At 36.8% G+C, this 27,447-nt stretch overlaps 1 protein-coding gene across 1 annotated transcript; it reads right to left on the bottom strand.

Moving 5' to 3' along the window:
* Nucleotides 1-1,378: 1,378 nt before the first annotated feature.
* LOC136677534 (dipeptidase 2-like) lies at nucleotides 1,379-13,392 on the bottom strand. Its single transcript, XM_066655106.1, has 10 exons — nucleotides 13,327-13,392; nucleotides 12,008-12,134; nucleotides 10,723-10,852; nucleotides 9,046-9,187; nucleotides 8,052-8,124; nucleotides 6,865-7,041; nucleotides 5,732-5,816; nucleotides 5,560-5,635; nucleotides 5,007-5,142; nucleotides 1,379-4,432 (listed from the first exon to the last, which is right to left on the bottom strand). The coding sequence occupies exons 1-10, from the start codon at nucleotides 13,350-13,352 to the stop codon at nucleotides 4,226-4,228; spliced, it is 1,179 nt and encodes a 392-aa protein (XP_066511203.1). The 5' UTR covers nucleotides 13,353-13,392; the 3' UTR covers nucleotides 1,379-4,225.
* Nucleotides 13,393-27,447: the final 14,055 nt, after the last annotated feature.

The following is a 27,447-nucleotide window of genomic DNA, read 5'->3' on the forward strand; positions in this document are numbered from 1 at the left end:
AGGGCCTGGTATTATTTGTGTTGTGGATATTTTTGGTTCTCTGACACTGGTGTTTAAAAACTTCAGCAGCACTACTGTGTCTAATCCAATCCTATTAGCACAACACACACTAACATACCACCACCAAGTCAGTGTCACTACAGCGCTGAGAATGATCCACCACCCAAAGTCTACCTGTTCTGTGAGTGTGGAAACAAGGAGGCTGTAGTAATGTTATGGCTGATTGGGGTGTATTACGCACACTGTATTCGCCTCTGTTGGACAATAGATTTTAGAAAACATGCCAAACACAAATTTTATTTAGAGTGGTTTGAAAAGTTGTACTTTATTTATTTTTCTTATTTATGTACATTTACTCCCCATTGTATTGAAGTTAAGTTGTAGATAATGATTCAAGAAGGTGCAGTGGGATTGTATTCAGATGTGGATATTGGGTGAAAAGATGCAATGATTTTATAAATTAAGGCTTTTGTACTGGATTTGTGAAAGAGATTTGATTTGTAATTTTTTTAAGTGAAATGTTTTCAGATTCCAAAATGCAATCACATAGGTATTACATATGGAAGTAAATATAAACAACTGCAGTGTAAACCATTTGTTTGTACTTGTAGAATGAAGTTTCTCTATAGGGAAGTAAATGCCTTTGTTACACAGTAAATATTAATAAATAATGTTCTATAAAATGAAAAGTGCCAGACCTGTGTGACTATATGACTTTGTACTATGAGCTAAAAACTCATTCGTTTTGCTGTGGATGCAAATCAGTCTAAAGGTCATATGCAAACACAGAAATAAAGTGGAACACTCCGGGACCTGACAGGCCTCTAACTGGGCCACATCATTAGCTGCATAATCTGAATTTTTTTGCCACAGTCATATTTGTGGGTTATATGTAAATTGTCTGAACACAATACACAGCCCCTGAGAAGGCACATTATTACATTATACAGGTATATTTCTTAGTATTAATGTCAAGTCATCATTAGTATTTGTTTTTTACATAAATACATTGTTTAATAATGCAGACTAAACATGAAGACTGATATGGAGTGTAGTCAATCTAGTTTACATTCACATTAAAATGAAGATGATAGATGAATATGTTAAAAAGGATTACAAATTCTTTGTTTAAGATGTAATATCATTCAGTGGTTTAACCTTATGTCGTGGTTTATACGTAAGGTACAACAATATCTTAACATTAAACATTTCAGAAAATGCATAAAACTGTTCCTCATTCATCACACAACTTATTCATAACCACAATTAAAGGTATCTTTCAGAGGCAGACATCTGCTTCCTATCACCACCACTGCCACTGTAAACCATTTGAATTTTAGACTTTTCTCTAGAATGGAGCATTTCTCATCAAACCACCTTCAATGATTGTTTGCATCCAAATTTCTAAATGATATTAAATATTTAGAATAACCCCTTTAAAGCCATAATTAGAAACCATTTCTTTCACAGGTTAACATTTCTGTAACAAACTATACCAACACTGCTGAGGTAGCATAGGTTTAGGATGCTATGCTTGCTATGCCACATTACCAGTATGATATCTCATGTCAGTCATGAAAATGATATGACTTTATATTTTTCACATAATACAGAAATCACAATAAAAAGAATATACCGTGTAAGAGATTATTAGAAATGTTTTTTTACAGTATAAAATTTAAATAGATTATAGGATAATTATTTTCTTTTAATCTTAAAGATCTCTAATTTTAAATGATTGTCAAAGAATTGACAGCACCGGATGAGATTTTCTCTCTAATGTTTTTTCTGTGTTACATTCCCCTCAGATGTTACTGAGGGCACAGCAGAAGTAACATGGTATTGGTTCACATTAAAGCAGTGAAACTTCATATTGTTTCTGACTAATAAAAACATGTATCTCCATTTTTGTTGATTTTTAGTTTACTACATCATTTAAACACATGTCCTTCACATTGTGTGGACATTACATGATGAATGTACCAATAGAAAGGCTCCAAAATTACTTGGAATAAAATCTTTTACAGCTTCCTTTGAAAGTTAAGAAGGTTTTTTCGTTCTTCTGTAAAGGTACTATTTTGGGAGATACATGTTTTTAATCGGACAGTGATGATGATTTCTGATTCACAAAAATCACACCTGTACATTTATTTGAGAAATAATTGAACCCTTGTTACCTTTTACATTAGAGTAGACTGTACACTTGCGTTAGAAGTATAAGTGCAAATGAAGCTGGCTTTGCATGTGATTTGTATGTATTTCTTGGAAACCCATCATACTTCCTGATCCATGTTACATATCTAAACTTATGTCCCAAAAGATTTAACTGGCCTCGTGTAATGAACACATACACGCTGGTTCGCATGTTGATGTATGTGCACACTCATCACTTTTTCTTCATTATGTAATAATTCTTCTAAAAGTAAAGGTAATAATAAGTTACATTTATATAATGCCTTTCACAAACCCAAGGAGTCGTTACAAAAATAAATAATCAAGGATGAAGAGAAGAGGATAGTTTTAAGCAGAGATTTAGAGGAAAACAGTCATGAACAGAGATGAAGAGATTGAGGCATAGTGATCCAAAGACTGGGAGCAGCTGCACTAAAGCATCTGCCACCCATGGTTGAGTGTCTGATATGAGGGACAGTAAGAGGTCCAGTGTTGTTAGATCCAAGTGTGCGAGAGTGACCGTAAGGGAGAAGCAGATCAGAAAGATAAACAGGAGCCAAGCCATGTAAAGCTTTAAAGGTTAGAAGAAGAATTTTATATTTTATCTGAGAAATAAAGAGGGAGCCAGTGCAGTTGCTGGAGGACAGGTGTAATATGTGAAGTGCGCTTGTTAGACATAAGAACTCTAGCTGCAGAGTTTTGGATGTACTGGAAATCTAATAACATTTGTGTCCCTTTGATGCTATGACAGCCTCTACATTTCTGGGGAGATGTTTGAACATTTCTTTGACTCTTTTATAGGATGTTAATATTTGTATCACAAATGTCTCTCCAGCTAATACAAAACATACTGGATGGAGCTCCATCACTCCAGAGAATGCAGTTCCACTGCTCTAGTGCTGGGTGGGCTTCATACTCCTTAAATGAATGCTTGGCATTGGACATTGCTATGCTAAACTCACCTGCAGCTGCTCCAGAATATTCCATTACATGCTTTTCTACATAAATTATACAATTTAAGCATGCACTACTGAACATCTGTGTCCATAGTGGGTACACCTTCAAGTACTAACGTGTCTACAAATATTTGATATATCTGTGACTATAACTAACTTCATTGTATTATATAGTTTGTAAAATGTATTTAAAAACTTTGCATTTGATAAATGCCTACCAATACTGTATGGACATATACCTGTCTTGTGTTCGGCACTGTGTGCAGGGACAGTACCTCAGATGGTACTATCCAGGCTAAGTTGGCTACATGTGTTTTGAGTTTAAAGCTACATATAAGCATATAACATCTATGATATACAATACAAGTAGTTTTACATGTATTTGTACACATACACAAGGTATTTTGTGGAACATCTACCCCGTGTTCAAAAAGAGCTCTTCCATAAAAGAAGCCTAAGGAAATTATTTAGTCAACAATGATACCCAAAGGAATAATGTCCTAGACATCACTAACATGGGAATAACTAGACACTTTATATGAATCCTCTGAAAACTGCTGAAAGCAGCTGAATATTCCAGTTGAGGTGTTTTGGAATTCTAAAAGTCCTGTACATTTACATATGTGTGTGTCATCATCTTCAGAAATAACATTTGCTTTGTTGTCCCTGGAGTTTTAACTCGAACTACAGTCTTCCATCAGTCCTAATGATAGGACTCATATTATGATATGATATGATAATTGATATTATATTCTACTATCAGTTTTTGATTGGTTAGGGTTTCTATACACAGATTTATGCAGAAATATTGGTAACCCTGCTCATGACAGTTTTCGGATTATTTTAACTGAATATTAATGCCCTACAAAATAAGCTTTCGCTCTAAAACAAACACATTTCTGAACATGCAAAACTATGATTCCCAGTGTTGCTGAACATGTGGCCTGTGACAGTGTAATACTTTTTAAATATATAAATATACCAGATTTATGTTTGTTCCCTGTAGGGGATATGTTTGTGTTGACCATGAGTGTTCATACTGTGATATAAGACATGTATATATGTTGTGTACATGTGTTGAAAAATACCTTGCTGCTCTAGCAATACAGCAGGAGACATTGAAATGGGACAATAGTCCAGCACAGAGCACTCATAAAAAGTAAAGGAAAACCTCCAGACACGCTGTACACGTTTCCAGTTTTGGGAATGACCGGAGGCTTCAGCTCCATACGGCAGGAGTTATTGGCCTCTATGAAAGGAATCTGAACCTCACTTGGACGAGTGTCACTTAGCTCATCACGTACCTGCAGAGTAGAGTAGCATGAGAGGAAAAAGATAAAGAAAGAGGGAAAAAATTTTATACTTCAAAATCAGGTATATCTATACCACTCAGTCCTTTAAAATTTCTATAACTTTAAATTTGCATGCAAGCAAATATTTATTGCCCACAGCGTATATAATACTGTTTTAATTTTAAATTTTCAATGTCCTTCTTTTGAACCCAAAGCTAAAATAAATGTCAAATGAAGGTCAAAAAATAAATAAATAAAAGTATTTGATGACATAACAGTGACATTCAGTAAACACCCTAGGACAAGGATATCAAACCTTTCCATCTTTTCCATTTTTTTTTTATATAATACTTCCAAAAGTGATATATATTCCCTCTAAATACACCCCACTCATTAGTTAACAAAATATAATTGCTTGATATCTTCTTTCACTAAATTATGTTCACTTTGTTGTGTCAGCTTAATTTTATTTGCATGAATAAAATCAATAATATTCAATAAAATAATTATAAATAAATAAATAAATAAATAAAATGAGTAATGCTTCATTACTTTCAATCTTCTAACAGAGGAAGAGCATACTGACCTTCTCTACATTTTCAAACACTCTGAGGAAGTTGAGTCTGAGCACACTGGCCAGTTCCGTCTCATTCCACCCCCTCCACAACAGCTCACCAATCAGAGCGGGGTATTTAGACACATCCTCCAGACCTTGAGGAAATCTAGACCCACACGCAAACACTAAAAATACTGCATATAGTTTCCTTTGTCTTGCACGACTGGAGGAAATATGTTCACCATTTAAAGAGTAATTACACGCCCTATCCTCAGGTCATTTTACTTCTAGCTGAAGTTGGAAAATTGCTCTGAAGTAAGAGGTGAACTATAGACTAAACCCATCAGTGGCCATGAACACACACACACACTAGAGCACTAGGTGCACTTTCTCACACACACTTGGAGCAGCCAGCATGCGAGGAGACCAATAGAGCAAGAAAATATTTAGCCCTGTACAAGTTATTTGCAAAGTTCAAGTTAGGTGAAATAAATAAATAAATACACAAAGCAGTACAATTCCACTGTTAATGTGAGAAAAGGACTAAAATGACATGGTTTCATCAGCACAAGCATTCACTTACCCATTTGCTCCATCATAGTCCCCTCCAATGCCAAGATGTTCATATCCTGCTATTTGCTTTAGATAGTCCAAATGATCTGCAATGCAAGTGAGTTTAAGAAAAGGCTGAACAATGAGCAGACCAATGCAATATGAAGATACCTGAGCAACATTTGTTTTGGTGCTGCACTCACTGGCTACAGTTGAGATGTTTGCTATTCCTTCACATGCTATGAAACCACTGTGGAAGTTCACCATGATGAGCCCTCCATTCTTTTTCTAACATAGAAAATGAGAATTCAGTTAATTATACTAAAACGTCAGATACTAATAACTTATATCTTATAATATGGACTGCTCAGAAATAGAGACTGGTTTTCAGTATATAATATAAAAGGAATGTTTGATGGGGAAAAAGATTTACACAATGTAGATAAAGTCAACCTTGTATACATACAGTCTTTTACAATCTTATAGAAAAGTGCTGTATATGACATAGTTGAGCCAAACTGCAAACTTTGGAAAGTCTTTGGAAATATAGAAATAGGGTTTTCTAGACTAATAAAGCTCCATAAAATACCACTGGGAGGAGTGGCTTTCATCATCTATAACTAATCATTCAACATCACAAACACCTTATAAAGATTAAGTTACTGAATGCAATCAAATCCTCACATCAATGTGCCAATGTCCAGTGTGAAGCCTTTTTAAAAGTGTAGAGACTGGTAATACATTAAATAGGGAACTTCTCAATAGATACTTTTGATTTTTGAAGTAACACAGGGAAAGCAATTGTCTATTAACTTTTAACCATATAATTTAGAAAGTAAGTGCTCCTAATAAACTTGCACAATAGCACATACTACTTCCAGGGTACGGGTACACTCTAGGAAAATAAGATATAATCAAGGATATTCAGTACCTTTATTTACTTATGTCTTTTTATTGTATTGCTTTATTTTAAACAATAACACAATGTGCCACAGCTGCAAAATGCAATAGCACCTGGAGAGGTTCCTAAATGTTGTACGTTTGTAAGAAATAGATGCAAGATGCCATGCATCTTAAATTTTATATGGTGAAAGACTTCAAACCTGCACAGTTCTCTTTAGAGAAGTGAATGTAGTATAGCTTTTAAGGTACATATTTGTACCTTTTTGAATTTACATGGCACATTTTCCTTGTTTGTACCTTTATACCTGATGAGCAAGAATGTACCTGTTATTTACCCTTATTTATGACAGGGCATAAGACCCATAAATCTAGTCTTCAAAAGCCCTATTTGTAGGACAGGTAATAATTAAGCAAGTGAATTATGTGGTATCACCAGCATCACAAGTAGATCATCAGGGACGTTGCGGCTGTGGTTGCAGATGGTGTAGGAAGACGAGTGGCTGAAGATGACGGGGGCTTTGGAACGCTGCAGCACTGCACGTGCTGTACCCCAGGATGTGTGAGAAAGATCAATCAGCATCCCCAATCTGTTCATCTCATCCACCACTGCCTAGGATTACACACACACACACACACACACACACACATGTATATGTATATTATTAGCAGATATACACTATTCATGTCACTGAGAGCCCCAGCCAACGAAAATGTAATTAATTAATATGGTAAACACAATTACCATGTCATACACAGTCAAATACAAAATTTGGGAACCCCTGTCCAAATGACACAATTTTTGTAAATTGAAAAGTTGAATATATTTTTGGCAAATGGACAGCTTTCCTATTTATATTTTAAAAAATAAAATTAAAGCAAATAAAGTCATTGCTTTATATTTTTTTCTGACACCTCAAACATTGTGCTAACACACTGCAGCCATGGGTTTCTCTGAGCAACTGTCTACAGATATGAAAATGGAAGTAATACACGAGTTTAAGCTTGTGTGAAACATTAAATAACGACAGTTCAGAGGAATTGTGGATGTTCTCATCAAGAAGAGATATAAAAGATCAAGAAAACTCTCAGAATTGCTTACACAAACATTCTTCAAGGAATAGTCATAAAAGGAAATGTTACCTTCAACCTCTTGACAAAACATAATTTATTACATCTAAATGGAACATCTAAGCGAACCAGATGAGTTCTCAAAACGAGTGCTGTGGACTTATGTATTCAAACTATGGTAAAAATCTATGGCAGTCGGCAAAGGAACTTGCCTACTTGACTACAATGAACACCTTGCTAGCTGTGAATCATGGCTGTGGATGTATCATGTTTTGGGTTTAAAGGGTGGTCTCTGACTGTGGCACATGTCTGTCTGTACATGTATATTCCTGTTTTGTGCACAGGAACTGTGTGTGTGTGTGTGTGTGTGTGTGTGTGTGTGTGTGTGTGTGTGAGAGTGTGTGTGTGTGTGTGTTTTTGTGTGTGTGTATGAAGCAATTCAGCATGTGACCAGACATTAAGGTAAAAACATATTGGTGTTTGTTTTAACTGCCTGTGGTAAACTTGTTTGCTTAGAGTTATTTTCACAAACAGAGAGAAAAATTCCATTACCTTACCGAAGTCTGTCAGGCCATTGATATTTCTTTTTTTATAGTAGGAGTAAATATCAGAGGAACTCTCTGCCCTGAGGAAAGGAAATTGTTGGAAAACGTGAACAGCCTGAAATGAGAACAGTCTGCTCTAGAAGAAACTGCTGTTAGACACATGTTCTTGCTGGCCACTTAATTAAAAACACCTGCTCTGAATGTTCACCTTGCTGGTATGCAGTTAGGGACTTTAGTGTAAACTCAACCTAGCCTTAATATTAACATATCTTCACTGTCCGCTAAAAAACACATTTTTTGTTCATTTTTAGTTTAGTACATCATTTGAACACAGCAGCGGTCCTTCACATTGTGTTACAATTTCATGATACACACCAAAATTTCTTGGAATAAAATATTTTTTAATTGACTTTCTCTTGAAAGTTTTATCCTTCTATTGTAAAGCTGCTATTTTGGAGATGCATGTTTGTCATCTGACAGTAATGATATGTAAGAAGCCCTGCAAATCCACTGTGCTTAATACATGCACACCAAATCTATGCACACCTATTACTATCATTACCAATATTGCATAAGTTCCATGGATGTACTGAGTATGATTCAGGTCAACACCTGTCCTGTGGTCATAAACTGGCAGATGATTTATAGGGTGGAGGGTGACTACATACAATCCCAAAATCCATAAACAAACATAGTGGAATCCAAAAGCAAGTGGATATATTTATGTGCTCATATTAAATACGCTGTAGGAGATACTGATAAAAAGGACAGTAACACAGGCTACATGATACATTAATTTAAACTAATTTACATTAATTACTTTAACCAAAAACAATGGTAAAGTCTTATCACAACAAGATCAATTTGTCATACAGGCTGCATTTCCAGCTCTGATATTATCTCCATCAGGTGACTCTGAATTAATGATTAAATTTATGTATGGGTGTACATACATACACAAGTGTGTGTGTGTGTGTGTACAAATAAGTGTGTGTGTTTACCAAGGTGTGTTGCAATTGTGTGTGAGGGACATCGAGCGCACTCCGAGGAGGTAGAACATGCGCAGTGCTGGAAGACTACTGTCAATTGCATGTCCTCCTTCTATGCTGATCAGACATGCGATCTTCTTTGTGTTTCTCATTTCTAAACAGAAACACACACACACACACACACACACACACACAAAACAACATGCACACACAATGTCCCTAGATGTCCCAAGATTATTTGTGATAACAGTTGTTCAAATGACAGCGTAACATAAGCCAATTTTCATGCTAGACGAACTGCAATGGATAAATGTGCCCTAATTAAGATGATTTTCTTCAGAATGATGCGGAAACCACTGTTGCCTATAATTGCCAATAATTACCCTGCCATTACATCTCCTTCACTTTGGGATTTCCATGGGAGCTGAAAATAATACAGTGTAATCCTTTGTCACTTCATAACTCAGGTCAATCAAATACATTCATAATCTAAATTCACTTATTCCTATTTCTTAATGTATTATAAATTATGCATCTGAAATGCAAGGGTTCCAGTAATGTTGCCCAGAACTTTAGCCTGTAACTATAACATACAGACAAGAGATGGGAGGAGCAAACCTAGTTCTGGACTAGTTTACTACATGTTTCAGTCCATATAAACTGCTCATTTCAAAGAAGAATGCACATCAAAAAGCTGAAAACAAATCCATAAACACTGGTCTAGATGAAAGTGGAATAAATTATATAGTCTAATAACTGTTTGTTATTATGTGAGTGAGTTTACAAGAGGGTGACAAGAGAGTGACACAGGGCTGAATTTTGGCCTTATAGGGATGGATGGTGTGTGATGACTCAGTGTCTGGTGAGTCAGTATGTGTGGGTGGGAGTTCTGAGGGGTGCCCTTTGCTGGGATGATCTGCACCAACTTGTTGTCATTCGCATCGTGTTGTGTTGTTCTTCATATTTGGCAGTGGTAAAGACCAACAAAACAGATGCATCTGTTTACCGTTTTTATTTTGAAATGGGCAAATGGTAAATTACCCATTATCCCATTTTAAATTTGAAAGAGAAGAGCTAGAAATGTGAAAAATAGAAAACTGCCTCGTGTGTTTTTTTTCTGGGGCTGTATTCAGCATGAGAGGACCAATGGCTACTTTTCTCTGATGTTCTCATTGTTCATAAGCTTAGCATGACAGCTCAGAACTCTGAATCGACTCCACATGTGTATCACATATCTCTATGATCTGAGCCTGCTCTAAACAGTAAAAAACAGCAGCTGTGAGTAGAGAGAGCAGAGGAGAAAAGTATAAAAAACATCAACTCCCCACTGATTACCAAGGTTCAAGAACCAGAGCTCATTTGGTTGAAAAGGGCTATTACAGGCAAGGGTCATCAGAAATCTAGACAATGTTGTTTTTGTTTCTTCCACATGTTCTGAGGGAGATCTTACTTTTCACTGTTGCCTCAGATAATTCCACTTGATGATGCAATTGGCCCGACAATTATTTATTTTTTTTTGTAATCTATCTTAATGTAACAGTACTGGTATTCAGCTTATCTCTTTGCTATAGGTAGATAATTACAATAATTTTAAAACCAAAATATGCATTTCCGGACTAAGAATTTACACATTATCTTACTCCCAACAAAGTGAGAAAACTAAACATATTTTCATTTTTGAGTTCATACCTTTGGCTGTGGTGGCCAGCTCTAAGTCAGTGTATTCAGTACAGATACGTCGTATCACATCAATCTGTTCCAGGGTCAGCCTGACTGCATCCATCTCTTGAGCAGTACACATCACATAGGCCGCAAAAATCTGACACAGAACAAACACGGTTATTAATTAATCTTTGTACTAAACATAAATGAGTATGTTTTCAGATTAATGAAACATATCACCCCTCCACTTAGTACAATTACTCAGCTCTATCATAAAAATCTCTGTTTGGAAAGGAAGCCAATCTGAAAGCAAATCTTTCATTAAAGTTAAGCCTTCTTTTTCAAATGCTGTTTTACGCTGTTTTAACATGAAAGCTGTTTCTGAGTCAATATAGAATAAACACATTAGATTTGCAAAATAATTAACTACCATTTACAATAACAACTGTATCTCCACTTTGGCGACTTTAGAAATAAAAAGGAAAAGTGTTTCTAAATTTTTATGTAAGTTAATATAATGATATTTTATTCAAAGCAATTTCAGAGCATTTGTTTTTGTTTTTATACATATGCCTGTGTCAATCTAAACTGCTATGAAATATTGATCAAACTCCTGGAGTACTGTTGATAACAGACACAGCTTCTGCTCAAAAAACAAAAGTACTAAAGTAAATAAGATTTTATTGTGATTGTTTCAGTATTAACTTTAAGAAATGCATTTTCTACTATTTTTTACATGACTTTGTATGTTGCCTACTAGGGCTGTGCCATATCATATAGTTCACAATAATATTTTCATAATTTTTAAAATAACATTAAAAAAAAATCACTATCGTGATAATCACGATATTCTGACTTGTTTAGGTAATGACTCAGCACAGCAACTATTCCGTGTTTGTTTGGTTTTTTAATGTGAAGTTTTAAGTGTATACATGTATAATTTGCTGTTTATATGCGGACACAATTTTCTGCAGTTTGGTTGTGTGGTATATTTATATGCTACATTAGTGTTTTATACAAAATCAGAATCGTGGTAAGTTACAGTTTCCAAAATAAGCAAATGTTTACAGATCACCAAAAAACCCTGAAATATTGTGATATTATTTTAAGGCCATATCGCCCACCTCTAATACCTACCACAACAATATCATTAAGCACCCTTATTTGACAAGGTTAGGATAGGAAGCAGAACCGTTAATGCAAGGTGAGATACATTTGACACAACTTACAAACTTCTATATCAAAATAAAATGAGTGTTTATAAGTGTTTAAAGAAAATGAATGAATGAATATTTAGAAGACGACAACCTACCTGTCCTCCAACATGACCAGCTTTGAGTTTGTTAATATTAGTTGCCGTTTTGCTGTAGTTGTAAAAATTAAATTGATCCAGTTTGTTGTTAAACATTATCCTGAGACGCAGAGCTAAGTCATTGTGTCTGTGGAATGAGAAAATAAGATTGTTTACTGGAAGGTCATTTTAAGATCTTCTGATTCCCCAAGGCTTTAGAGTTAAATTTAATATAATACTATTTGAACATAAGACCTCTTCTAATCACACACTGCTGATAGTGATACGATGTAGGAAAGATATAAGACCCAAATATAAAGTATTTTATAATTTTGCTAACCAATTAATATATTTAGACACGAGTGTATTGTCCTGAGGAAAATTTGTTCAATACTATTCAAAGCAAAATAAGTAGCTCATTCATTCATTCATTGTCTGTAACCGCTTATCCAATTCAGGGTCGTAGTGGGTCCGGAGCCTACCTGGAAATCACTGGGCGCAAGGCAGAAACACACCCTGGAGGGGACGCTAGTCTTTCACAGGGTGACACACACACACACACACATTCACCCGCACCTATGGACACTTCTGAGTCACCAATCCACCAACCAATGTGTGTTTTATTTGGACCGTGGGAGGAAACCCACGCGGCCACTGGGAGAACACACCAAACTCCTCACAGACAGTCACCCGGAGCGGGACTTGAACCAACAACCTCCAGGTCCCGGGAGGTGTGTGTAAGTAGCTTATATTTCTTAATATGGTCCTTATACAGCAGCTAAACTTAAAAAATGACTATGTGATTTTTTATGACTAATGACTAAATGATTATAAGGAAGTAAATAAAAAAAATTATTGTGGGCACATCTTGCAACAGTTTTGTTGAAGACTTGTCCTATTCATTCTTCACAAAACGTCTAAACGTTATCAGCAAATGTTGGAGCATCCCTGGTCAAAATACATTACAGAAAGTGACATTAAAGAACGTATCCTATACAGAAAGCACACTACTGCATATTCTAACTCTCGATCACTTAAAATTTGATAAATTTGTACATTTTGCCTGTGTCAAAATGATGGTACATTTCATATTTTACCTTAAGGTTTTTACTAAAATCTTCAACTCAAAATCATGAATCATGAATTAAACTTAGCAGAAAAAATAGCATAATAAAGTGCATGTAGAGTATTAATATGTCAACGGTACCCACAGATATTAATTTCCACTGGGTTACACAACCGTCACCCGGTTTGTCCATAATATTATGGTAGATTAAGTTTCTGTATGGTTTAGCCCTAGGCATCTTTGCTTTTTGCCAGAAAGAAAAAGATATTGTTACCCATCTATCAGTGGATATTTGGACATCAGCTCCAAAGCTCTTGTGGAAAGGTTGGAAGCAGGTACAACTCCACAGAGAAAAAGGAGGATGTAAAAAGTTCCAAGGTATTGACAGATGCCTGATCCTTTTAAAGAGAACATGTTGTTCTCCTGTTCATCCCAGTGTTAAAGAGTCAAAACACAGAACAGTAGCAGTTCATTAAACCTGAATGACAGGAGAGAAAGAATAAGTACAGTTTACATTAGCTACAGTAGCTTCAATGAGAATGAATGTCATTTAGGTGAGCTCTTCACCAAGGCTCGTGTGACATGTAATATAAATCCAAAAACCTATGAAATGCCATAAACATCTGAAAGCTTATGCGTTTATGTACATTATGAACAACAGGTTTCAGTCCATGTAATGATTCTCTGACTATACTTAGACTATAAAACACACAATAAACACACAGAACAGATTTGGTTTACTCACCACGTTAAAGAAAGAGGTTTAAACCTCACGGGCGGAGAGTTCAACTTTGTTTCTGTGCAGCGCTCTTTGGATCCTCCCTAGAGTCGACTAAATATTTCCTCTCGATTTACAGCAAACTCTACACTGTTCTTCATTCAGCACTGATCTGACGCCACCTGCTGTTTCACTAATGAGAAACAAAACCCACAGCAGTAAAGAAAAATCAGAATACGCGTTAGATCTGTGAAGGCTTTGACCTTTCCCATTTCATAACCAAAACAAACAAAAAATTAATCAGTGTTTACAGCAGAAACTTTAAGGATAAATAAAATTAATAAATCTTTAACCACCCTAATACTACTACTACTAATAATAATAATAATAACAATAATAAACAATGCTTATATTATTTTTATCATTATTATATTATTATTTAACATTTAATAAATGAACATTAAAATGTTGCGTATAATTATTACTGCCATTTTACAAAAATCTTTAAATCAGTATACTATAAAGGCTATGGTCTGTTGTGGGGTTCGGAACTATATTGGGCTCAGGACAGCTGCCTTCTTTGATTTAACCCCCCCCCCCCCCCCCTTAATGTTTGGCACTGTTTTGGGGTTATTTGTGTACAGTTGTGCATATCTGGGGTTTAAGCTGTCGTATTAGTGTTGTTTGTTTTTGTGTGTATCACTGGGCGATACATTGTTTTTTTTTTTTTTAGAGAATTGTGCCTTCATAGAGTTGCTCACTACACCCTAGCGTTACTGAAGCACCCTTAATATCCAAGCACACCTAAAAATAAGTGAATAAAATCTTTTTTAGGTAAGTTTATCTTTCTTAAACTGATTTTTAATCTAAAAAAGAATAATAGAAATTACATATGTTTTCAGCAAAATATTCTAACAAGGAAAATACGGCAATCACCCTCTCCGTGCCTCTTCACAAATGGTATAACCCACTCCCCCCCCCCCTCTTCCTGTGCGCGCGCAGGTTAGTTCAGTAAGTGCCTTTAGTTCTGATGAGGCTTTCTGTCCGTTAAAACACTCAGTCAGTACAAATACATTATCATTAACAGCACTCATCATATTTTAATCTGAACTGAATCACACGTCATTCCTCGTGTTATTAATGTTAGGTAGGGGTTAGATAGATATCTAGTTACTTTTTCTAGGAGGCTAATGTTCGTCAGTCAAGCACTGTCCACTCCTTGAACTGGACAGAGAAGAGAGCTAAGGTGCTAGACTAGTACTGTCGGGATGCGTTAGAATGAAAGCACAGACGACATGAGATAAACGATACCCACCCAACTCCTAACGTGACTTGTGTGTGTGTGTGTGTTGTCAGCTAGTCAAACATGGATATTCAACTGTTTTTCAAGAAAAAAAAGCCAGGTTCAAGTAAAAGAGAACGGGGAAAATTATGTGGCTTCATTGCCCAGTGCAGGATGACACCACCCCCCCTCCAAAAAAGGAAATAAATAATAGAGAAAATCATTTTGTTGTCTTAAATGCTAAACTATTCCTAAACAGTAACTGATTAGCTATAGAGTAGCTCATATGAACAGGCTAACAGGCTTCTGTTGTTAATTTTATAGAGAATATATTTGCTACTGTGGGAGGAAAAATGATCAAAATTATGTGTGTTGAGCAGTTTTATTACCATAGAATCTGCTGATGTTTAAAATGAATATAACACACTTGCCACCTGTGTTATAGTTTGGGTGTCTTATTATATCCTCAAAATCTGTAAATGATCTTCATATTATTGATAACAGATTATTAGATTTAATGTGTGATTTGAATCTGACTAGCCCAAAGCAGTTAAATGTTCTATGAAAAACATGCTATAAATTGATATTAATCTATTTGTCTGTGATTAGATTAAAATACTCATTATGTGTTGAATATATTTGCCAGTTGGTTGGCAGCACTAAGATGGAGAGAGGAGAATATAGAGAGAGGGGGGATGGACAGCTCGTAGCAGGTGAGAAAGCTGACAGTTAATGTTAGTAAAGAGCACATTAGTGATAATGCCATGACAGCTTTTGTTTTCCTGGGCTCATTGCAGTCCACAATAATTGAACATAACCAAACTGAGCTTATGATAACCTGTCATAAAATGAATCTCTTACATTTATTTATAAACTCAAACTTTGTTGGTTTGGCCTATTTATTAATATGTATATCTATTTATGTCATTTTGAGTCAAATTCAATGTATTTGTTTTGATCATCAGTGCAAGGGGGGTGGGGCAAGGATGGAGAATGACAGAGGAAGAACCAAGTGAAAAAACATATAATGACTAGTGGCAAATACATCAGTGACTGTCAGGCTGAGAGGGCAAAACTATGTTACTATGTTATCTTTTTATTTATGCTTACCTCATTATCTTTTCACCTTTAATATTTATTTTTGCAAGATTTAAGTGATGATTTTGCAACTCACATGCTCAGCATTAAAGGAAGCTATCTCAGAGTTGTTTGTGTTTTTGTGTTTCCTCAATCCAAACACTCGTGTTCCTCCTTCACCTGTATGGGAACAAATGTCATAAAAATGTTGGGGGAGGGTTCTGTGTAGAGTCTGTGGGGTTGCTAGTCTCACTCTTTACAGCCCTAGTTCTGTTCCTAGAATGTTCTGAAACTCAGCTATTATACTTGAGTGATCCCCCCCCCCCCTCAGAACGTCATAGTGAATGACGCAACAAGGGACATTGGCGTGTAGTGCAGAGAGAGTATGGGGAACTTTACTCATTGACTCACAACCCACAATGATTGCAGATAAACTCTTAACACAAACTCTCAAACAACTCCCCACAACCAAGTATCACCCAACGATGCATTCAGCACAGTCACAAAGAAAAATGTGAGAGAAAGTGAGACACCAGGGGAAAACAAGGAGACAAAAATTAACAAATGATGGTTAATAAACCAATACCTGTATGAAAGAAGAATTATGGTTATCAAAAGTGTATAGTGTGTATAGAGTGTGTTAATAGCTCTATTAATAAAGAACAGTCTGAAGCAGGTTAGAATTCAATTTTAATTAAAGCCCAGTCTCGGCAGTCAATTGCTAACATTAAAATGAGATATTCAGGCACTAGCTAGAGGTTCCATGAGTAGTGAGCATGAATCTGTAAATCTGGAACTATGTTCCCAAAAAACAAACAGGCTCAACTGGAATTAATTTTAAACAAATTGTACTTCACTCAAACCTTTAGATACATTTAGTATGAATACCTCTTTAAAACTTGCATTGATTATAAAGTAAGGAAATGCAAACACTTAAAAAATGAAGTTATATTAGTTCACCATGGACTAAACTAACAAGTCAAACTTCACCACTTACAGACAACACTCACGTGTTCTTCTTGAATAATTTCATCCTCTGCTTTCATTCTTCGAATCTGGTAAGCTTTCTGTTTTGCGCATCATGCTTCTTTAGCTTAGACAACTTAAAAATCCAGCCAACAGCGTTTCACCACCATCGACTTCCCCTTTAAATTACAATTCTGAACATTTTGAATTTCTTTTTTAATGTGACAACATGTCCAGACGGTAGATGGCGCTATAACCCAGATGATATTTTGATGCACTTTTCTCAGTGGCGGGAAGTGAGCTTTTTGCAAATTTTTATTCCATATAAAGTAGAACAGGCTTAGCTGTTAAAACAGTGATTAATAGGCATTTTGGTTGTTCTGATATCCACTATGCTGAGGACAAACTGCTGAAACAGAACACAATCACCCACACATTAAATGTATTTCTTTGATAAGTTTGACATACAGTGTTTAAAAGAGGGCACCATAGTGGCACAAATATAGTGTCACTGTAACAAAGCTCCAGGATCCTGGTGTTGTAGCTGTAATCCCATTTAAGGTCACGGAGTTTGAGGAGTATTTCTCCCCATGGCTGCATGCTAATTCACTTGCACAACACACAATAACATACCACCACCACGTTAATGTCACTGCAGTGCTGAGGATGATCCACTACCCAAATCATACCTGCTCTATGTTCGTATTGTTGGTGTCCTGACCATTTAAAGCAGGAAGAAATGGGAATAAGAGAGTATGCAGAGAAACAGATGGACTAAATTAGAACTACAGAGTGGTCCTGTATGGTCAACTGAGCTGATAAAATGGACTGAGTTTAGAAACCATATAGGTGTTTATAATCCAGTGATCATTCAATGTATTTCCTGAATTAATTCTGATTTTGGAGGATGAATTAATGTTACTATTTTTTTTAAAGTGGTGTGAAATGCTGAATGATGAACCTCTACACTGGATCTTACCACCCCTGCAAACAAGTAAACACTGGCCCATTTTAGCACCATAACAAGCTAAAAAATTAGCCACATTTGTGCTGTTCCCATGGGACATACTCTGGATTAAACATAAGAACATAATGGGCCCAAAGTGGTGGACCCATGAGGGTTGACATGTATTAAACCACAATTATGTGCATTTACCCAGTTTGAGCTATTTGAGTCTTTGCCAACTACTCAGCCCAGAGTTGCATATGCTAACTTGTCCAAATGTAACCCACACATCTGCATTTTTCATCCCACTGTTGCATGTACTTGTTAATCACAGTAATTGTTGATCACAGTTAATACCATAAATTGTCAAGAGTGGGCAATGTGACTAACTGTACATACTGGACTCCACAAGGGCCACTTTTTTGCCCACCACTGCCTACACTAGAAGCACATGTGCACAAATTTTATCAACAAATTATTTATTATTTAATTGTTTTGGTGCCTAAATTTACCTTACGTAGTTTATATATAAAACAAATCACCCATGTAAAAATGCAATTATTAATTCCACATTTATCTTCTGTAACTATGTAATCCTGATAATCATGAAAGTTGAGGCAGATCTGGAAGCTGCCTGGAAATATCAGGTGCTATGCAGGAAAACACCCTAAAACAGCACCAGTCAATCCTAGGGCATCACACTGTCTTTCAATCACTCACTCACTCATTTTGTCATTTAAACTAAATAAAAATATTACACTTTATAACATGCCCAGTGAATATACTGAACACATAAACAACATACATTCTTAAGAGCCATCAAACCAAAGCTAGTCTTTTAATGAGGTGATTAGTCTTTTCTTCAGTGATTCCTGCAACAGATACATTTCACTTGTATTAAAAAGCAAATGCTTTAAAAAAAAAAAAAAAAAAAAAAAAAAGCAATGTATGGGCCAGCTCATTTCGACTTTTGGCAAGTTGCCTCTTGAGGTAGTCAGCTTCACTGTGATTAAACGCTGAGCAAGAATCTGTCCCCTTCTTTTCCCAAAATCTTCTCTCCTGCACTCCAGTCTCTCCTTCCCCTTGTTCTGTCCTTTTGTGCTCCGAGTTCCACACATTCTCCTGCTCTCTGCTTTTCTCAGTTCTGTGCTGTATGCTTATTTTTTCCATGTTTCTAATCTTATTTTGGTGTTCTCCCCGTGTCCGCGTGGGTTTCCTCTGGGTGCTCCGGTTTCCTCCCACAGTCCAAAAACACACGTTGCAGGTGGATTGGTGACTCGAAAGTGTCCGTAGGTGTGAGTGTGTGAGTGAATGTGTCTGTGTTGCCCTGTGAAGGACTGGCGCCCCCTCCAGGGTGTATTCCCGCCTTGCGCCCAATGATTCCAGGAAGGCTCTGGACCCCCGCAACCTTAAATTGGATAAGCGGTTACAGATAATGGATGGATGGATGGATGGATAATCTTATTTTGCAAAGGAACAGGGCTTGTTAGAGGCATCAGAGGACGGATGGCTTTCGCTGTTAGTGACTTGGGCACAAACATACAATATTTTACATTACAGCTTTTGGTTTTACACACTCTAATAAAGTTACCAAATTCAATAAATGCATTAAATGTAAAATTACATGAAAAGATCCCCAGTGCTGTAGGAACACACAGTGTGAAACTTTTGCAGTATTCATATAAACCCATATAGGCACATGCTTTAAAGTTCATTTAACAGAACGGATTTTACTGTGCACCGTAATTTTTTACCACAACGGCTCATTATTCAGCTGGAAGTGAAACCTATAATGCCAAAGCTCACTTATTGCTTAACCAGCTGCTTCTATGTTTGAACACATAGCCATGAAGCTAGGACTGAGGTGGAGAGAGAATGGGCCTTTCCAATGCTTGTCCACAAGGTCGAGCAAAGTCCTCAACACAGTACAAAGATCAGCAGCCTCAGGATCTAAGGCTGGACTGAGGACTGGGCCAAGTAGCTTTCATACCTTCTGGCAGAAAAGTCTTAAAACACATCAAGTTCAGTCATGAGCTACTATTACCCATTTTGGAAAAAAAAAAGGGGGGCCAGTGACCTCACTGTAACGAATCATGAATCACGAATCAAGTGTCTCCTTCAAAAAACAAGTCCTTACAATAAAATAAAATAACATTCTACATTCAGATCCATTTTTCTTGCTGTCAGAACAATACATTTTGTATTTAAGTATTTTAATTTTAAAAGACCAGCAGCTCGTTACTTTGTGTGAAAGTTGTATGAATTATAAGAACATATTTTTCCTTCTACTCTGAAGTTTATGTTTTTGGAGGTACTTTTTTTTTGTTCTGTTAACAATATTTGTGGACTGCTCTACATGAAGCACAAACCTGTTTTTTGGTTTCCAGTCCTCCAGCAAGTCTTTCTTTCTCCCTCCAGGGGGCAGTGTGTGTGAACACTGTCATGTAGCTTGTGCTTGAAAGTTTGAAAGAAGGATTCTACAGAGAGAGTTGCCGCATGGTGACCTTTGCACTTTACATTCCTCAGAAATGCTATGCACAGGAATGGTAACAACCTTCAGAAGAGTCTATTTGTACAAATCTAAAAGATAAAGGAGTATTTGCATATAATTATTTTGGGTTTAAAGTGGTTCATAGTTTTGCAGACTTAATAATAATGACAATAACAGTAATAATAATATTAATAAAATTTGTAATGTATTTAAAATGTATTAAATGTATTTATAAATTGCATTTTATGATAATTAATATTACATTAGTCATAAATACAAATATATTAAAGTATTAATAAAATATAAAATAAACTATTATTATTATGTTCAATGGCATTTTTTAACCAATTTTTATGTGCCAGCTTGGTCTCTTCATACACAGCTACTAAGCTGAGAAGGTGAAGGCTAGTGCATGCCCCTTGTAAGTCAATTGAAGCACCAGTTTAAACTCTTATTGGTACCACAGTTAAACACTAACTGCCAGTTCTGGTACATCAGTAGATCTCTGCATTGGCTACCTTCAAACTGACTGGCAGAAGAGGTGGAAGACCACATCTTCAAAGCAGAGACCTGTGTCTGAAAATTCACAAGTGTACTGAACTGCTTAATAACATAGAATGAGCTGCAGCTTAAAAAGGTGCAATGTGAGTCACATGATTCAGAGAAACCTATGAGCTTGGTAGTTTCATAAAATGGACGCCTAGATTGCAATAAAAACTGAACTTGAGTTACAATACAACAACACAAAGTGTTAGTTAAAATGTATGAGTATTCAACAGCAATTCCAGAACAGGAATCTGGTTTCTAGCCTGGGATTTTGTAATCGAAGTCCACCTACTGTTTCTCAGATGTTTACTACCCCAATCAAAACACCCTCACCTGTTTACCAGTGAATACAAATCCCAGAGCCTGAATAGAATAAAGTTGATTTACTTCCTGAGGTAAGTGGGAGCAATCTGTCACAGTGCGATTCCAACGCTGTGCCTTTTTTGAGGCAAGATCCTAGCCACTGATGATACACAGGATTCAGAAGAGGGCCAACAAGCATCTGCGAAACTTGTTCCTTTTAATGTGGGATTTTCTGTATGAATCAAATCCAAGTCTGAAGGCTCCATCTTCTGTTTCCTCTGGGCAGGAGTGTGCACTGGCTTTTGGGTTGTTTTCCAAGGCTCTGGAGAGGCAATGTTATTTAAAGCCTGACTTAAAGGCTTGTTCTGTAGAGATCTCTTAGATCTATCCTCCTTGAAGGTCACCCTTAATTCTTTTGATCGTGGAGGAGAGAAGGAAGAATGCAGGGAAGGAGAGGGTAGGGGCCTATACTCTGAAACATCCAATGAACATCCTATTGTTTATTCATAAAAGTTACAGTACATTCTCAAAATCTGTATTTTGTAGAACTGTAGAATCTCACACACGAGCATGATAAATTTTGTTGGAACTTCCTATGACCGAAGTCATGAACAGGTTTATGACTACAAAGTCTAACAACCCATAATTTTTGCACAAGTTGGCCTACATGGATTCTCACCAGTGTGCAGTCATGAGACTGTGTTGATTTTACAAATTTTTGGGGTCTTATAGGAAAAAATAAAATGGAGAACTTGTCCTTTTCAGTAACTTTTTTGTGTCCACAACATTTTGCACATATCGGCAAGGCATAAAACTGTGCCCACCCCTAATTGAAATTAAAATAGTCATAGTTACAAGTTATTTATTTTTTAGGAGCTGTACTTAGATCCACTGATACTACTACTGAATATTCAAATCAAATATATGAAATGTATACTTCAGAATAAATCTGACACACAATGCTCACCTGTTAGGGTCATGTTGATCATCTGATTTTTTCAGTTTTTTCCACACAATTTATCCATTCCTCAGGCATCCACCATCATTTGCAGACCTTCTTAATTTTCAAAATATTAAAAGATTCACACATTTTTGTTTCCCTACATTCTTGGTAGCCATGGAGACCTGTTCACTTTGTCAAACAGCGTCACAAGCTGCTCTGTTTGGACCTGCCCCTTCCCATACACCTTGTGGACATTTTACACTCAGGACTTGAGTTCAATTATAAACTGCTGCAGGTTTTATGATTAATATCACCAACAGCTCAAGGCCTGTGCAAACTCAGTGAATTCAACAACTTGTATATGTTCCAATTGTACACCCAGAGGTTCAGTTCCACACTCACATTATTCTTTGTAAGTAATCAACCAATTTCAGTATCCAAATTTACTGATGTTCATGTTTACTTCCTTACAGCAATTTAGTTTCATTTCGTTTAAGATAATAAATTGTTACAACAGTAAATCTCTAATTCCTTTTAGACTCTGTACAAACAAGCGTAAGGCTTTTGGCCATGTAGTGTGTATGATTTGAGGGTTCAAATTTTGGGCACTTATCTGTAACTGGGAACTGTGGGGGAGGGGGGGTGTTGTATGTTTACCTATGTAATAAACCTATGTGTGCTTTTAGGTCCTTTACACCTTTATTTGCTACACAAAACATGGGGATTTCTTTTTTAATTCACCCAAGAATTTACATTTACGTTTCGACATAGCTGCTCGAGATGAGGGTACATGAGCTTTTCCTGACGTAAACAAGGACTATTAACGTGCAGACTGACCAATTAAATGCTTACAGAGAAGGCTATAGACCAATAACGGTAGCGCTACAGTCAGACCGTCCAATCCGAAGATTTTAGTCTACTTCACCACTCCCCCTTCTCACTCAAACGAACCAAACGGAGTAGGGGAGGGCGGGACTAGTTTGTGAACGAAAACGCTTCTCGAAACTCGAAAAACCGCCTGGACATTTTTTAAGTCTAAAAGAGGACATGTCCGGGTAAAAGAGGACGTCTGGTCACCCTATGTAACCATGCTCAGGATGAAGGAGTTAGATTATTGAAGGAATGGATGGATGGGGTCTTTTTTTATTGTCTTTGTTTAGGGTGACCAGATGTCTTCTTTTACCCGGACATGTCTTCTTTTTTACACTTAAAAAATGTCCAGGCGGAATTTCACAAACGTCCGGGATTTTGTTTTTCTAGAACTTACATAGAATTTCGAGAAGCGTTTCGTTCACAAACTAGTCTCGCACTCCCCTACTCCGATTGGTTCGCTTGAGTGAGAAGGGGGCGTGGTGAAGTAGCCTAAAATCTTCTGATTGGACGGTCTGACTGTAGAGCCACAGTTGTTTGTCAATAACCTTCTCTGTAAACATTTAATTGGTCAGTCTTCACGTCAGTAGTCCTTGTTTACGTCAAGCAAAGCTCGTGTACCTGCCCTCATCTCGAGCGGCTATGCCCCACCCCCAGAGTCCCGAGTCTGAATGTAAGCCTAGGCACAAGGCAGGAACACACCGTGGACATGGAGTCAGTGGTGAAACGGATCACAGAACTCCTAGTTCGGATCAGATCACGTTTTTTAGATTTTTTAAATTTAATTATATATTTTTGGATCATTTTTTTCGTTATACAAAGATAGAAAAAAAGGAGTCTAAAATATTCTAAATATTGTAGCGAGCGTCAAAGCAGAGTTCAGAATGGGCCTACCCCACGCTGAGAACTAGGGGACCTCAATCACACATAGCTACATCACAAGCATCTAGTGTCAAGCGGAGCTTACAGTTGCTTTGTTCATCTAAGTGCACACATATTCCCAAACATTGCAGTGAACATGCATCAAACCCAAGAACAATCCCAAACAAAACCAGAACACTGAAAGGGGCTGAGCCGTGCAAATACATCGGTTTCCCTGAGTCCCAATTGTATTTTGCTTCATTTGTATTAGTGACTTTTATTTTGACGTGATATGTTTGTGAAGTAGACGCTCAGAGGTGCGACTGCTCCGTTTTGTTTTCCTTCGATACATTACACATTAAAATAGTGGAGTCCAGCGCTCTGATGTGGCTGCTATTTTTCTCCTTTTTACCCTCAGCCCGTGTCCGTATGAGACCCCTTGTCTCACACAGATAGTCTCCATTGACACCAGAGTGAGCGCCGTGCTCACTACGGTTTTATCCACATGCACTGTTCATTTGAAACACTCACAGCTCATGTTGTATACCTTCTGTATAGGCTCTGCGTCAAGAAAAATCAAACCTGGCATTAAAACTCTATTCCACGCAATTATAGTTAAACTTTGGTAATTGATCCGCGGTTCACGTGCGTACAGAACCGTGGGAGGTGGTTCATACACTAATTTCAGTGCATCATGCACACAACCCATCACTGACACACACAGTCCATCCACCTACAACCATGTGTTTTTGACAGTTGGAGGAAATAGAAGCTCCCAGAGGGAAACCCATGCAGACAGAGGGCACACCTCTTGTCCTCACAGACAGTGCTCCAAACCCATGGCAAACATTACATCACAAAATCCTCTACAATTTAAAGGGATGTACTATACAAGTTTTAAAGAATAACAGTAAACATAAATTCATTCTATTAGACAAGTAGATGAGTTAAGTCCATCAGTAATATATTCAAAACTGTGCAGCCATTTCATTAACACCTAAACTGCTGATTTCTCCTTGAGCCAACTCATGTATGAATTCTTAATTAGTTCTGGGTGGCTTTTAACTGTATTTATGATTTAAGTCTTATAATCCAACACAGTCACTGTCCATCCATTGTAATTCCAATGAATTCTGCAAGGGCTTATTATATACCCTGTCCTTATGGGTGGCCTATATGACATGCTGGGATAATTAAAAAAAAATCTATTTCAATAGAAGCAGCCGCAGACAGCTCTGCTTCAAGGCTCTTAAGCTTCCTCTAAAACTTGTGGCCACTGTTTACTCATGACTTGATCTCAATTAGCTGTAAACTGCTGCTGGTACAGTGATAAATGACACCACCTTATCAAATATATATATATATAAATATAAATGTGTTGAATCAAGAATGGCCAGTGCAGACCACTATAGGGCAAACATGGTACTAGAATCATATAGGAATGCTTACAAACAATTAGAATTAGAGCTGTGGTGTTTTTTTCCTCATTTGTTATCTAGTTTTGACATTTATGACCTGATAAAAGCCTGTCTCTAACAGATTAATTTCACTGGTGTCTTGTGAATCAGCTGATGCATCTCTCACATTTTTACCTTCCTGCAGGAATGGATCTAGTGACCAATGGAGCGGAGACAACTATTTCACTGATGCTAATGTGACTCCAGTCCACATGTGTGGCAAGAAATGTCAACAGCAAAGTGAGTTAACAGGCAATTCATCAACCACTTTATTGCAAGCAGCAGCAGCCACAGAGTTGGCCTGAGAAGAAATATGTGAACGCTCCTTCCTGCGGGCTGCCATTTGTCAAACCGTGATGGCAGGCAACAAAGGCTGGGTTACAGCGGATCGCTGGGCCTGGGCGAGATATGGTTTTGATTAGAGGCTTCCAAGGAGATGTCCCAAACAAACGTTGCCATGAACTGGTGTGTTTGGTTACAAACAGAGAGGGAGAGAGGCGGGCGAGAAGTGCCTGAGCCAGGTGCCGCTGTTATTTTGTGTACAGCCCTGCTGCCATGGCAACAGGGACCCGTGTCGGCATCCTGTTCTTCTCAGGGAAGGATGGGGCAGGACACACACAGAGCTCTGTCCACTGTAGAGACCAGTTCAGCAGAAGATAGGTCTATCTTAATGACACAGAGATGAGGTAGGTCAGTGGGGTGGGGTGGGGGCTTAGGACAGTTTTATTGGCTCATTTATTTTCTCTGGATTAACAAAGAATCAGCACCGTGAAAATACTTTGTGACTATGTAGTTTTATGATTGAAAACATTTCTGCAAGGGCCAGATTCCTTTTAATACTGCCTTTTCGAAGTGTTTTGATGAATAAAAATGTAGCCATTGACATATGAATGTGCTGACAGTAGATATTATAGGGACATTCTAGACAAAAAGAAAAATATAGCCTTTTGTATTCTATTGCATCTTTCAATAAGCTGCAATAATCTGTGGCACATCCTGGTTTAAAAGTGAAATATCCTGGTTTAAATATTTCCCTTCTGATGATTTATCTTTAATGTGAATATAAAGTGTGAAATATTAGTGCTGGGTGGTGAATAAATAGGGGTTTTAAAAAAAGGGAGATAGTATTCAATGGCCTGCAGTACAAATACATAATGCAAAAATAGCTGGCGTCCAAATAAAAATGTGTTAATTTAAAAATATGATGTACATTGATATACTCAAATTTAAAAAAACAAATAAGTATATGTTGTATATATATATATATATATTTTTTTATTTAACTACATGTTTTAATATGAGCAAATATTTCTACTTTTTCCCCATATGTGATGTCTTAGTCTTTCAGAAAGAAAGGAAAAATATGATTCAGATTTTATTATTAATTCAGATTCAGAATTCATTATTCATTTCACAATGTAGTCAATATGTCAATATAATTCCCTCACTAGCTGCCTTCTTTAACGAGAGAAGCCATGCAAGAATAAAAGAACAGCTGAAAATGTGATATTTTAGAAATTTTATGCAAATCCATCTACTGTAAATGCACTCATTTTCCAGTTTTTGCAGCACAACGGACAACAGACAATGACAGAAACAGTAGAAACTAAACCATGCTTTGAATATTCTGAAGACAAGTCTTCTGGGTAATATAAAGACAATAAACATGTTCATCAAAAGTAAATAAGAAAAACAGGTAAGAAATAGAGATTCATATTCTGCCAAAGAAAAATTGTCAACATACGCACAACACATTTAGAGTTCAGAAGCACTTATTGGAGCACAGACTAAAAAATGCAAATATGCCAGTGTGCTTTACCATTTGTACCAAACAGAGAACAACATGCTATTTTCAATAGTTTACTTTTCAATAGTAGACTTTTCTTTATACACACATTGGCTTGCTGTCTGTGAAAACAATGTATATAGATCTTT

The sequence above is a fragment of the Hoplias malabaricus genome, chromosome X2 (genome assembly GCF_029633855.1).
Source record: "Hoplias malabaricus isolate fHopMal1 chromosome X2, fHopMal1.hap1, whole genome shotgun sequence".
Classification (NCBI taxonomy): domain Eukaryota; kingdom Metazoa; phylum Chordata; class Actinopteri; order Characiformes; family Erythrinidae; genus Hoplias; species Hoplias malabaricus.

What these genes read in the sequence shown, in the direction of transcription:
- LOC136677534 (XM_066655106.1), bottom strand. Translation starts at nt 13,352, where the DNA reads ATGTCCAAATATCCACTGATAGATGG. An exon ending in GCCTGACAGACTTCGGTAAG is followed by an intron (nt 7,042 to 8,051) that starts GTAATGGAATTT and finishes GTGTAATCCTAG; the next exon opens with GCAGTGGTGGATGAGATGAA. An exon ending in ATGATCTACTTGTGATGCTG is followed by an intron (nt 5,817 to 6,864) that starts GTGATACCACAT and finishes TTTCTATGTTAG; the next exon opens with AAAAAGAATGGAGGGCTCAT.